Genomic DNA, 14,190 nt, shown 5'->3' with positions numbered 1-14,190 from the left:
AGAGGCCATGACAAAAAAATCATTCAAGTACTTTTTCTTTTCCCTTTATTTATTTATTTATTTTTTTTTTTAACTACGCACTTGCTACATCATGATTGCTTTTCACTATTTGGTCAAACACACAAATTATTATTAGATTCTTTTGGGAATAGACGAATTTGAACCTAATCTTTTGTTAAAAGGAGTTTAAAAAAATGCACCTAATCTATGTAAAGAAAAAACAATGTACGAAATCTAGGATTAGAAAAAAAAAATGGACCTAATATTTTTTTGAGAAGAAAAATTCGCCTCACATTAGTCAGCCCCGTAAAGTAGAAAAATGCGCATAATTTACATAATTTTGCCTAAAATTGATTCAATTTGTGTATAATTATGTAAATTTATATTGATACTATTTATTTGTATTTAATTGTTTATTTTTTTTTTACGTATTTCAAAGATGAAAGAAAAGTGTGTAGTGTAAAATAAATAAATAATCTAATGGGAAGTGTTTTAAAAAGTGAGTATATAATATAGAAAAAACAAATTCTTATGGTAAAATAGACATGAATTATTGCATTAGATGATGTGAATGGTCTAATCTATATTATTATTTAAGGTGCTTTTTTTATTTGGGATTCTCAATTTACGGCTTAATTCATCTATAATAAACATTTTTTTCTTTCACCTTTGCACTTTTCCCACGTTAGTTGTCAAGTATTAATATAATTTATTCTTTTTGAATTTTTTTTTTTTTTTCAAACGTACCATTTTTTCATCACTAAACTATTTTTTCTCATCTTCACATTTCTCTTTCATATTAATAGTCAAATATTAATACAACTTCTTCTTAAAAAAAAAAAAAAATTGTTATAAGTAAAAAAATAAGATATGTCTTTTAGTTTGTTTGTACTTTGTGGTTGTTGATGGCGACACGTATGTGCACCAGATATGAAGAATTATTTGGCGTTACTGTACTTGACCGATTCAGAGGAAATGAATTTACCCCAAAAAAAAAGGGGTTTACCAAAACTGGGTATGTTTTTCCTATAATACGCAAAGCCAATTTATTCAATTGCCAAAACCAAAACGCAATAGGCAGAAAAATCTGAAAGAAAGGAGAAAGAAAAAGGATGAGCGGTGGTTTTTTTTTTTTTTTTTTTTTTTTTTTTTTTTTAATTTTTTTTTAAATAGAGGCCATGACAAAAAAATCATTCAAGTACTTTTTCTTTTCCCTTTATTTATTTATTTTTTTAACTCCGCACTTGCTACATCATGATTGCCTTTCACTATTTGCTCAAACACACAAATTATTATTACATTCTTTTGGGAATACACGAATTTGAACCTAATCTTTTGTTAAAAGGAGTTTAAAAAAATGCACCTAATCTATGTAAAGAAAAAACAATGTACGTAATCTAGGATTAGAAAAAAAAAATGGACCTAATATTTTTTTGAGAAGAAAAATTCACTTCACATTAGTCAGCCCCGTATAATAGAAAAATGCGCATAATTTACATAATTTTTCCTAAAATTGATTCAATTTGTGTATAATTATGTAAATTTACATTGATACTATTTATTTGTATTTAATTATTTATTCTTTTTTTTTTTTTTATGTATTTCAAAGATGAAAGAAAAGTGTGAATGATAGATGTTGTACGCGAAGAAAGAGAAAATTAAAAAGAAAAAAAGAAAAATTAATATTTTAATAAAATTTTGTGTAAAATAAATAATCTGATGGGAAGTGTTTTAAAAAGTGGGTATATAATATAGAAAAAACAAATTCTTATGGTAAAATAGACATGAATTATTGCATTAGATGATGTGAATGGTCTAATCTATACTATTATTTAAGGTACTTTATTTATTTGAGATCCTCAATTTACGACTTAATTCATCTATAATAAACATTTTTTTCTTTCACCTTCACACTTCTCCCACGTTAGTTGTCAAGTACTAATATAATTTATTCTTTTTGAATTTTTTTTTATTTTTTTTTTCATACGTACCATTTTTTCATCACCAAACTATTTTTTTCTCATCTTCACATTTCTCTCTCATATTAATAGTCAAATACTAATACAACTTCTTCTTTAAAAAAAACAATTGTTATCAGTAAAAAAATAAGATATGTCTTTTAGTTTGTTTGTACTTTGTGGTTGTTGATGGCGACACGTATGGGGACCAGATATGAAGAATTATTAGGCGTTACTGTACTTGACCGATTCAGAGGAAATGAATTTACCCAAAAAAAAAAGGGATTTACCAAAACTGGGTATGTTTTTCCTATAATACGCAAAGCCAATTTATTCAATTGCCAAAACCAAAACGCAATAGGCAGAAAAATCTGAAAGAAAGGAGAAAGAAAAAGGATGAGCGGTGGGGCTGGGAAGATTGTGTGTGTGACTGGTGCCTCTGGTTACATAGCTTCATGGCTTGTCAAGCTTCTTCTCAACCGTGGCTACACAGTCAAGGCCTCTGTTCGTGACCCCAGTTAGTACTCTCACTCTCACTGACACTATCTCTATCACACTCACTCTCTTTGTTTATAATATAAAATTGGAGTCTTTGTTTTAAAGTTATGTTTTTTTTTTTATGGCTCTGATTCTTTGGAGTTGGAGAGGGGTTTTGGATTCACTGTGTTTAACGTTCTTCCATGGTGTAAAATTATAAGCAATACCCAGTTCCAGGTTTTGGCTTATGATCGTATATTTTGGTATTTCATAAACTCTTTGATGGCTATCAGGGCTGTTTGAGATACAGATTGAGGGTTTTGGGAACTGGGTTTGGATTTTTTTTTTCTTTTCCCAATTTGATTCTTGTTTATAAGAAATACCCAGTTCCTGGTTGTGATCAAGGATATTGTTTATAAAATTGGTATATTTGTTTTAAAGTTTTGTTTTTTTTATGGGTTCTGATTCTTTATTTTTTGGGACTCTTTTGTTTGTTAGTATGGGTTAATGGTGAGGTTTTGGATTCTTTGTGATTAACATTGTTGCTTTGGATCAAAATTTTAAAGAATACCCAGTTCCAGTTTGTGTATAATAATCATACATTTTCGTTTTTTTCATAAAGCCTTTGATTGTTATCAGATCTCTTTGAGACACTGATTGAGGGTTTTTGGGAACTGGGTTCAGATGTTTTGTTTAAAATATATATATATATATATATTTGGGGGAGGGGTGTTGGGAGGTGATTGAAACTTCAATATTAATAACTAGATTAATGGATTGAAAAGGGCATAAACTCGTGGAGATGATTGTTCTAAATTTAAGTGATTAGATTATTAGTTGATTGTACATGCCCATGCCCATTTCAGTTAATATGTATTTTGATCAATGTCTGAAGTGGAAATGGATGGTTAGAACTCTGGAATTAATTAATACTTGATTATCCATGCTTGATTTCGATGTCATATAGTATGTTTCTTCATCTTGAAAATTGGCAAAGTAATATATAATAAAGAAAATGAGGAGAAGAAATTGGAATTAGTGCCTGTTCGGTAATGTGGTTTCAAACCGCACTTTACCTAGTACAGTTTTTTTAAACTACAGTTTTTTCTTAGGACAACTTTTTCAAACATCCCAAATTTCAAAAAGCTCAAAAAGCTGAAAAGTAAGTTGAACCAAACAAGTACTAAGAGTCTGTTTGGATACTGTTTATTCCTAAAAATTGAAAATATTATAACAAAATAATTTTTAAGTGCGTGAATAGTGTTGTGTACTCATTTTTAATGAAAGTGTGGATAATGCTTATCGTTGAAAACTGAAAACACTGTAGCAAACTAATTTTTAAATATATGAATAGTGCCGTGAGAATAATTTTTAATGAAAGTTTTGACCTAAAAATAGGTTTGTGGGTCCGAATAGCGCTCAGGACCCACTGACAGATGCTGGACACAGCTGAAAAATCATTTCAGCTGTATCCAAACGTTCACTAAGTATTATATGGAAACCCATATAGAGGAATTTTTGTCCATCTAAATGATTGGAAAAGTTTTTGTAAACAAATCAAATAAACACCATTTCAAATAAATCTGATGAAGACTACAGTGACTGGGTAATTACACTCTCTGCAAATTGCTTCAGAGCTGTATTTGGACCTCGAAGGGATGATTAAAATTGAATCATTGTCCTTTCCTATATGATTTTTCATCCCCAAAGTTCTGAACAAATCATCAGATAATTTGGGATTTAGAATAACATGTCCTCTGGTGTATGGTAGTGCTCTTTTGTAGTCTTTGCACTCTAAATGGATTTTGTAATTATGTAAGATTGTAGCTGTAATTTTTCTTTTTTGTTGCTGTTAACAGTCTTGGGAATAAAAATGCAAATATATATGAGATCATGCACAATATGTATATGTAATATTGTTTTTGTCAATGTGCTTATAAAAAAGAAGTATACTAATTTGGATTATATGTTAGATTGTCTAAAAACTGCCCTTAAATTTCATACTGCACTCTCATACATTAGAGAAATGAAAATGCTATTTTGTCCTTTGTTTTGCATGTCTATTTATTGTTACCGGATGACTCTTCTGTTTCATTCTGATTTTCTATAAATGAGTCATTGGGATTGTTACCCTTTTCCTTAGGTCAACTGTATAGTTAAGATTTGGATGGATATACTAATCAAGTTCACTTCTACCTCCTGCAGATGATTCAAAGAAAACAAACCACTTACAAGTACTTGATGGGGCCAAGGAGAGACTTCACCTATTCAAAGCAAATCTACTGGAAGAAGGTTCTTTTGATTCTGCTGTTGAGGGCTGTGATGGGGTTTTCCACACTGCATCTCCCTTCTATCATAATGTCACAGACCCAGAGGTTCATCCCATTTTACTATTCTTTAAATGCTTAATAATAGTAAATGTTTAAATTATGGTTTATTGATGGAATTGGTTAAAGATTTTATCCGTACACTTTTCTTCTGAAAAATTCAACAAGCTTTTTAGAAAATTCCACAATAGGTCTTTTTCTCTATTTATCAAGAGACGAGAAGCACGTAATAGGAATCTTAGAGTTGATTTACAGCACTATTCTTTTTTCTGAGTGTGGCTTCTTGTACCATTGCCAACACAAAACTAACCAAGTTAATTACTTAAGCAGACTTTTTTGGACTTGAAAGTTAAAATTGCAGCCTATTGCCTTTTTCTCTTTAAATTCAACTGTAGGTTGAGGTCACAGGTTCAAAACCCATCTGGTGTTATGTGGCTTACCGATGAAAAAATGTTGGGGTTAATTGCACTTTGCCCCCAACAACTATGGTGTGGTTGTAATGTACCTTCTAAACTTTAATTGTAATATATTTTACTTGAGCCTCTATGTGCACTTTCAAAGGTGCCTGGATAAGGATGGTGAGTAGAAAATATATAGTACACTTCTGAAAAGTGATGTATCCCCCTTCATAAACACACTACAATTTTATAAATATTTTTTTATTAGACTTATCATTTTCTTCCTTCTTTACCACCAACTATGTTCTCAGTAGTGATTTAGGCAGGACCTGCTAAGAAAACCTGGTGAAGTGTGAATCTACCCCAAACTCAACTTTTGAGAAGTGGAGGCATAATTCATAGTATTACAAAGGAGTCTCTTTGGATAAATCATAGATGTGGGTCCTCTGGAAACCATAATTATGGTGGTTATTGCTTTGGAGATTGTAAGGCAATATTCTTTAGAATAGGATTGGTTTTGAAAGAAAAGAATCTGATGCCTTAAGCCCTTCTAGTCCTGATCTGTGTTGATGCCTGGCCACAGATTATAATTGAGAGAAGTTTGTTATACAATATCTATCCAGAATGGACCAGAATATTTTAAACAAAACAGTAATCCCAATAATTTCCAATTGACAAAGTCATAACCTTGTGAAGCACAGCTTGTAACTGCCTGTTTCACAATTTTTAATTTTAATAATGTTAAATGTGTTGCTATTGCTACCTGAATATTGTTTTCTTGTTCCTATAAGCACTATCAAAACGCTGCCTGGAATTGTAGGCTGGTGTCCTACTTAAAAAACATGATGATAGTATTTTAGTTAGTCTTTGAATATTATATTATAACAGTATAATAAATTACTTATCAAAAATAAAATAAAATATTATAACAGTATTCTAAGTTTTTTGTGAACAGTGAATGGTCATATGATTTTGTTGCCTTAGCTAATGTTAGTGGTGCTCCCCTCTCCCCCAAAAAGAAAAAAGAATATGACTTAACTTTGCTCTCATCATTCAGGCAGAATTACTTGAACCTGCAGTGAAGGGAACACTTAATGTTCTTAATTCTTGTGCGAAATTTCCATCTGTTAAGCGGGTAGTTGTGACATCCTCTATGGCTGCAGTTCATTGCAATAAAAAAGCTAAAGCTCCTGATGTAGTTGTTGATGAGACTTGGTTTTCTGATCCAGATGTTTGTAAGGAAACAAAGGTATGTAGGGGCATTACTCTTCATGCGTTTTTGAAAATAAAGATGGTGATAAATATAAATCATGGCCCGTAATATTGAAGTGATTCCAGTGCAAACTAGGTTACTAGAACTACTTTTCAGATTCCTTTTTTGGAATTTTCATAGATTAAAAACAATGGTGATTTGCCTTGTTATTTTATGTACTATGTACAAACTATGTACTAATTGAGATGATTTATGCATCCAGTAAGCATCAACATCTCTGGGACTGTGCATGTTACATTGATAAGTGCAACTGTTTCTAATCCATAATTGTTGAGAACATTGAGACTGATAATTTGAACTTTCAGTTTTAGCAAGGTTCCTACTGTTTAAAACTTAAAATATTATAAAGTTGGGAGCTTGTCTTCTATTAAGTTAGAACCATAAAGTAACGAGAGCTTGTCAGGCTATTAGTGCTTGCCATAGATTAATCTTCATATCATTTCTTTTACATGACTTACATATGTCATTTCTTTTTTACAGAAAAGAGAGAGGGGGTGGGGTTTGGGGCTTTTTTTTTTTGGATGGTCATAAAATGGAATATGGTGCTTGAAAGTTGGAGTGGAGTATTCCATTGTGTTTAGGGGGATTTTATTTTGAATGGGGTGAGGTCAGTATAATTAACGACCATAATTCCAGCCCACGTCTCCTTTTTAAAATTTTAAACTAAAAAAAATTCAATTTAAAATGGGTGTTGAGTTTTCAAGTTGAAGTCAAACTAGGAAATTTTTTTAAATTGTGTCTCTTGGCTTTTTTAAAATGGACAATGTTTTGGGACATCCCAAAATGGAATAATGGATAAACAAATTTGGAATAGAGAGTATTTATATAACAGCCTTTTAGTGAGTTAAGAGATACTTTATGATTGAAGCCGAATGGTTTTACATAGATCTATAAATATTGAGTCTTGCTTCTGTTCATGACCTTACTATTTTGAGAGCTGATCTTTTTGAATATGTTGTAAGAAAACATGGAACACTGGTTTACAAAATTAATAATATAGAGACTCTTTTGCAATTAAGTGTGAAAGTATTTATTTTTCTAAAACATGTATGAGCTCACTCTCTAGAATTAATCTGAAACTTAGGATATGCTCTATTGCTCCTGCTCCCACATAATTACTTGGGTAATTTGGCCCATTCAATGTTTTATTGCAATATCAGACTTAAGATTTCCTTGTCCATCCAAGTGATTTTGACCAGCGCCATGTAATTTAAGTGATCCTGCATCCATCATTGTTATGCAGATTTAGTTCATCAAACATGTGGTTAATTTGTTCTCTTAATCAGAGATTTATGATAACTTATAAGTCTGGGAACCATACTACTAATGGCTATTAATGTTTTTGTGTATCCTGTTGAATGGTTTTCCAGCAATGGTATATGCTTTCAAAGACGTTGGCTGAAGAAAATGTCTGGAAGTTTGCAAAAGAGAAGGGTATTGACATAGTTACAATTAACCCTGCAATGGTGATTGGTCCTCTCTTACAGCCAACGCTTAACACAAGTGCTGCTGCGATTTTGAACTTAATAAATGGTATTGTGTATTTTTTTTCCCCTAAGTTTTGTACTGATCCTGGTTTCTGATTTATCTCAATAAGTATTTTGACCAACAACTTTTTGGGAAGATGGTTTAAAATGTTAATCCAAATATTTGATAACTCATTTAAGATTGTGAACAGATCTCTCTTCTACTGAAAAAGGATGTTAAGTAAGCAGTTGATGCTAGCCATTTTTGTCCAGTTCATCTTTTGTACAAAAGCCATTCCTACTCTACTTTGTTGGATTTCAATGATAATTATTCATTTTCCTTATGTTGTTGCTATCTTAGTACACACCTAGGACACCTAGTGTATTGAGAAGCTCTTTTTTTAATTTTCCCCTAATAAAACTTTATTATTCATCAGAAAAAGATTTCTTTATTTGATGCAGGAACTCATCAGACATTTCCCAATGTAGCATTTGGATGGGTTAATGTCAAAGATGTTGCCAATGCACATATTCAAGCATATGAAATTCCTACAGCTAGTGGAAGATATTGTTTGGTTGAGAGCGTTATACACCATTCTGAAGTTGTGAGGGTTTTACGAAAACTTTATCCCTCTGTACAACTTCCAGAGAAGTAAGTCTTCATTTCCCTTTATTGCCAAGATATAATATTTTAGTAATACTCACCATTAGCAGTAATTGCTCCAACTGCGCATATCTGTTCGTATGATGTGGTTCAATGATTTTACACATTGACTCGTTATGTATTGTCTTTCAGTGATTCCACATATTGCTTAGTTGTGTTTTTTGTTTGTCTTGTTGGACCAAAAAAAGTTAAATTTTATCTAGGGATGGCAAAATATCCTTGCCCCGTCTACCCTGCAGATACACACACATGCACAGACATATCCTATTACCATACCCAAAACACTCCTCTCTCTCTCTTAGTACTCTCATTGCTGCCCCTCCCCCTTCTCTCTCACTCATCAGTGTTGCCACTAGCAAAAAAATGTCTCCCTCCTGCATCAACCCAACCAAAATTCTCCCTCCCCCCCCCCCCCCTCCTCCTCTTTTTTTTTTTTTTTAAAAAAATTGCTTGTTTTCCCCACTTTGAAGAAAGGAAGGGGTGGAGACGGGGGCACCTATGATCTGACTCTGTATCACCAACCCTAATTATATCATCCCATTTCAAATGATTAATTTAACATTGTTACTTGTTTGACTTTTTATAAGTTATTCTGTTATTTGAACATTCTCAATCTGCATTCTACATTCACTCTGTCAACTGCAAAAATAAGAACACAATCACATTTGGTAGTAAAACAAAGAGGGGAAAGGGGTTGCAGGATGGATTAGGATATATATGAAGATTGTTGGTGTATTTTAATACTAGCCAAGTTTTAGTATGCATTTGGACAATAGGTTTCAGGAATTCATAAATATACCAGTACTAAATATATATAGGAGCATTACAATTAAAAGTCACTAGTATATCCTGCTCCAGGTAAGTATAAAAGAAATAGAGAGAGAGAATTCGATTTGTTTGAAATTACTAATTGAAGACTGCACTAGATGGGGATAGAAACCATATGACATTTCACAAAGTAATTGTCCAGTGAAACTACTTTCCATCTGACCAAAAATGATGAGAATTTATCTAAAGACCCATTTTAGTCCCTTCCTTTACCCAACCAAACTTGTATTTTAATACTAACCAAGTTTTAGTATGCATTTGGACTATAGGTTTCATGAATTTAAACTCTTTGAAGATAACTCATAAAACCAAAATTTGGGCTTGTTTCCAAATTCCAACTATTCTACTCTTTACAGTTTGTTGTTTATTATTTTTAGTCGTTTATCTACATAAACATAAACATTTTCTTTTTCCTTTTCCAAATAACTTTTAACAGGTGTGCAGATGATAAGCCATTTGCGCCAACATATCAGGTGTCCAAAGAAAGGACAAGAAGCTTGGGTATTGAATACATTCCTTTTGAGGTGAGCCTCAAGGAAACTGTTGAAAGCTTGAAGGAAAAGAAGTTTATCAGTTTTTAAGTGTTGGTAGCACCCTGAAGTTCCTGCCAAGTAATAAACAATGGTGAGGCATGTTGCCTAGAACCATGCTTTGGTTGGTGTTTTGGTTTTAGTAGTCTTCAGCTTGATGGTGTATTTCTCTTTGTATCTATGTATGCACTACGTTGGTTAGTAACTTCAGTCCCAGACTTTTTCCTATCCAATAAAAGGAAATGCTATGCATTTCTTTTCTGTTTAGATTAAGTAATTACCACTTTAAAAATTATAAGAGCTGTGTGATGGTTATTTTGATGTGAATTGGAGAATGATTATGAGAAAGACTATGTACTACTTAATAATAGTCGCTGATGCCGTGATGGTAATTAATCTCCTTGTCAATGTTGCCACTGGCATTATTATGATTCTGAATTAGTGCCTCAACTTTCATTCAAGATATTGCCAACCTTAATTTCTATTTGAAATAGATCTATTCAAGGTTCAAATTAAATAAAATAATTATAAATTCTTTGGGTACGTAAAACTGTCATGTCATTCGAAATTGCGACAGTATATATATATAGACTCTTGTACTTCGCATACAAAAAAGGCGTAAGCCGGGACAGTCTTTTAATTGAAGGTTAGTTTCATTTCCACTGGAATGGTTAAACCTATTAGAAATTAGCTAGACACGTTAAACCTTATAATTAAGTTTAAAATTCATTCGAAGATTAAATTGTAAGTAAAGGGCATTTGATCAATGAAATTTAAAAAATGGAACTTGGTTCAATTTTTGTTCCTTCAATTTTTGGTTGGTTGAATTTGGTTCTTAACTAATGAGGTGACTTTGTAGAAAATGTGACGAAGAAGATAGGTTTATTTATTAGAACATCTATTATTTATTATTACGTATAAATATATCATATCAAATATAATAATAATAATAATAATCTAGAGTTGGATCCTAAAAGGTTGTGGATATGATAAAAATGAATATTGTAAAATGAAAGAGTCCTCACAACAGAGAGAGAGAGAGAGAGAGAGAGAGAGGACATATTAGTTTACCATCCCAAAAGCATAGCTCATATTATTTAAAAGATTATGGTGGTAAAAATTATGGCAATGGCTGTCAATGATGCCAAATGATAGAATTAATTACTAGGGAATCGATATTGATGGAACAATAGCAAGAGAATGATAAATTACGAAGATATATTGGTAACAAGATTCTTTCCGCTCTTTTTTTTTTAGCTGAATTTCCGCTCTATTGTATAGGAAAAGTCTATTTTACATTTAAAATTTTATTTTTCAGATCAAACTATGTCCAAATTATAATATTGTTTAAATTTCAAATGATATGATATAATATGTACCAAGAAAATTATAATTATTTATATTAAACCGTGAAAAAGAAAGGTTGACAATGTCTTGAACGAAAGTTGAGGCATTAATTCACAATCATAATAATGCCAAAGACAACATTGACAAGGAGATTAATTACCATAAACTAATCATTATTAAGTAGTATGTAGTCTTTCTAAGAACTAAACATAAAAGTGCTACATAATCATTCTCCAATTCACATCAAAATGAGCACCTCTTGTCATTTATGACTAATGGAAAGTGGCCTTGTGCATAACACACAACGAGTAACAACTTTTCCGTAATAATAATAAAACAAAATTTTAAATATAACTGAATAAAAATTAGTTTTAAAGACAACTCGTAATGCCAAAAAGGTTGGCTTGTACTTTGTTAAGAGTTTATTGTATTTTTTTCCCCTAAACATCATGAGATATATGAGATAGTGAGTTTGATAAATATATTTCAGGCACATTTGATATATTTGTTTCCTAAAAATTAGCACACACTAAACGCATTTTACTCTATTTTAAATCATAAATTTTAGTTCCTTAAAAATTCATTCATGTATAACCTTATTAAAAATAGATAAATTGAAATTAAAAAATTACATTAAACTTAAAATAAATAAAAAGCCTCATCGCACGTGCGGAGCGCATGTGATGAAGCTAGTTTTAATTATCATTTTGATTATATTTCACAATTTTATGTTTGAGTATAATTTACCAAAATCCATGAATAGTGCTAGTGTCAAGTGGCTCAAAATATGCAAATAGAAAAATTAATGGGTTTTTTCTTTTGTCATGTACCTCTATAATATATAATTATCAGCATTCCTGTATTAATTCTTGGTAAACCCAAAAGAAGTTCATAGCAGTCAAGGTCAAGAACAAAGGGATCAAAACGAAGTCGTGCAAGACCCAAAACGACGTCACACAAACTTCAATCATACGGTGTCGTATCTTAGAGAGAGAGAGAGAGACACACACACAAGCACATGTTAATGCTCAACATCAGAACGATGCCGTTTCATACTTATCCAAAATAACCGTGTGAATCATCGGTTATAAAATTAGTTAAGAGCGGTTAAGAGTTTCCCGCCTCTTTTATGTTCCATTACTCTGTTTTTGTATATAAAAAGGAACAGAGTGAATCATCTTCTTATTAACTTGTAAAGATTAGAAAATTTCTTTCAAGATTTTAACTAAACAGAGTGAGTTTTTCTTTTCAAAGTTACTTTTATTTTGTGGCAATGTGTATTCTTCTAGAAAATAGTAATTAGTCTGATCATGACTCTGATCACACTAATAATTACGAATCAGAATCACCAACTTCACCTCTGTACTCATCAATCAGCAACACAAGTTTTTCTTCATCTCCATCGGGCACGTTTTACTTCGATGATGATGAGGGCGAAAAATCAGATGAGGAAGAGGAAGAACCAGACGAGGAAGAGAAAAACCAATCTTTAGAAGAGGTGGATGTGTCGGTTTTAAAAACATTCCTCAATGATAAACTGCATCAGCTAGGTGAGAAGCCACAGATGGAGTACCCCGAATTAGACCTCATACCCAGGTGTAGGTTTCGCCCCAGTGACTACATCCTCATCGTGCATTATGTGATCAACAAGGTCTTGAATTATCCCCTGCCTTGTGATTGGGTTGAGGATGCTGAAGAACTCTATAACCACAACCCTGAGTTGATTGCAGGTTCTTCTTGAAACATATTTCTTTTTAGTTTTCTTTAATTCTTTTTACATTGAATCAGTCAATATGAGAGAAATGGCATGCCATAAATGTATGCTTTGCTGGGTTTCTTTTCAATTTTCTTTGATTGTTTTGAGTTGAATGGATTAGCCACTTTGATAATTTTGCATGATGTTGAAGTTTCTTTTGCCAAATCTTAATAATTCGAAAGAAATAATCATTGGCAAGCCATATTATGTAGTCACTATAGGTTACATACATGAATGCTTTACTGGGTTTCTTTTTTATCTTCTTTGATTGTCTTTAGTTGAATTTATCAGTCAGTTTGATAATTTTGCATGATGTTAATGTTTCTTTTTCTAATTTTAATTATTCTGATAGAAAGAATCATTGCCAAGCCATATTATGTGGTTACATACATGTATGCTTTACTGCGCATTGTTTTGAGTTGAACGGATCAGTCAGTTTAATTTTAAAGTTTTTTTGCTAATTGTGATTAATCTAAAAGAAAGAATCATTGGCAGAGCACATCCTTTAATTTTCATTGTATACTATCTCTTTTTTTAAAATATAATCTCTTCCAAATTACAACGTTGTCTTTTAAGTAAATCGTGTTCTTTATTCTTTAATTCTTTTGCAACTCTCATTCAAAATTACTCAACAGTTTATAAACTTCAAACTATTGTGATGAATCACTCAAGTAGAAACTATTGTGCATGGATGCATCATGGATTCACAATAATTGATCTGTGTTTTGATATTTGTAAAGAGATAGTACAGTATGCTTGGTGTAGAAAAACATGTATAAGAAAAGATTTTTACTTTTGTTAACATATATAATAATAATAAAAAAATAAAGTAAAAATATAACATTTTGGATGATTTAACAGAACAATACGGCAACCGTGAAGAAAAAGCATGGTACCTTTTTACTCCAAGGAAACAAAAGTATCAAAATGGAAAACATCCAAATCGAGTAGCTGGTAATGGATATTGGAAGGCTATGGGAGCTGACAAGGCAATCAAATCTAAGGAAATTGTAATTGGGCATAAGAGGAAACTTGTTTTCTATGAAGGAGAACCTCAAAGTGGTGACAAGACAAATTGGATCATGCATTTTTTTTTTTTTTTTGATAGGGAAAGAGTTGTAAATTTCATTCAACGTGGGTAAGACCCAAGGAAATTACATCAGATT

At 31.7% G+C, this 14,190-nt stretch overlaps 1 protein-coding gene across 1 annotated transcript; it reads left to right on the top strand.

Annotated features, from left to right (window-relative positions):
- The first annotated feature begins 2,260 nt into the window (after positions 1-2,260).
- On the top strand, positions 2,261-10,188 carry LOC111986679 (phenylacetaldehyde reductase). Its single transcript, XM_065763739.1, has 6 exons — positions 2,261-2,475; positions 4,641-4,810; positions 6,218-6,409; positions 7,804-7,966; positions 8,362-8,551; positions 9,828-10,188. Exons 1-6 carry the CDS (start codon positions 2,355-2,357, stop codon positions 9,970-9,972), a joined length of 981 nt encoding a protein of 326 aa, XP_065619811.1. The 5' UTR covers positions 2,261-2,354; the 3' UTR covers positions 9,973-10,188.
- The last annotated feature ends 4,002 nt before the right edge of the window (positions 10,189-14,190 follow it).

This window comes from Quercus suber, unplaced genomic scaffold, assembly GCF_002906115.3.
Source record: "Quercus suber isolate HL8 unplaced genomic scaffold, Cork oak 2.0 scaffold_521, whole genome shotgun sequence".
NCBI classification, from domain to species: Eukaryota; Viridiplantae; Streptophyta; class Magnoliopsida; order Fagales; family Fagaceae; genus Quercus; species Quercus suber.
Note: the sequence above shows the minus strand (reverse complement) of the source record. Positions and strands in the feature narration are given on the sequence as shown.

Bases quoted from the DNA above. Each gene is read 5' to 3' on its own strand.
- LOC111986679 (XM_065763739.1), top strand. From the start codon at position 2,355: ATGAGCGGTGGGGCTGGGAAGATTGTGTGTGTGACTGGTGCCTCTGGT. The intron at 2,476-4,640 runs GTTAGTACTCTC...TACCTCCTGCAG, and splicing joins GGCCTCTGTTCGTGACCCCA to ATGATTCAAAGAAAACAAAC. The intron at 8,552-9,827 runs GTAAGTCTTCAT...AACTTTTAACAG, and splicing joins TCTGTACAACTTCCAGAGAA to GTGTGCAGATGATAAGCCAT.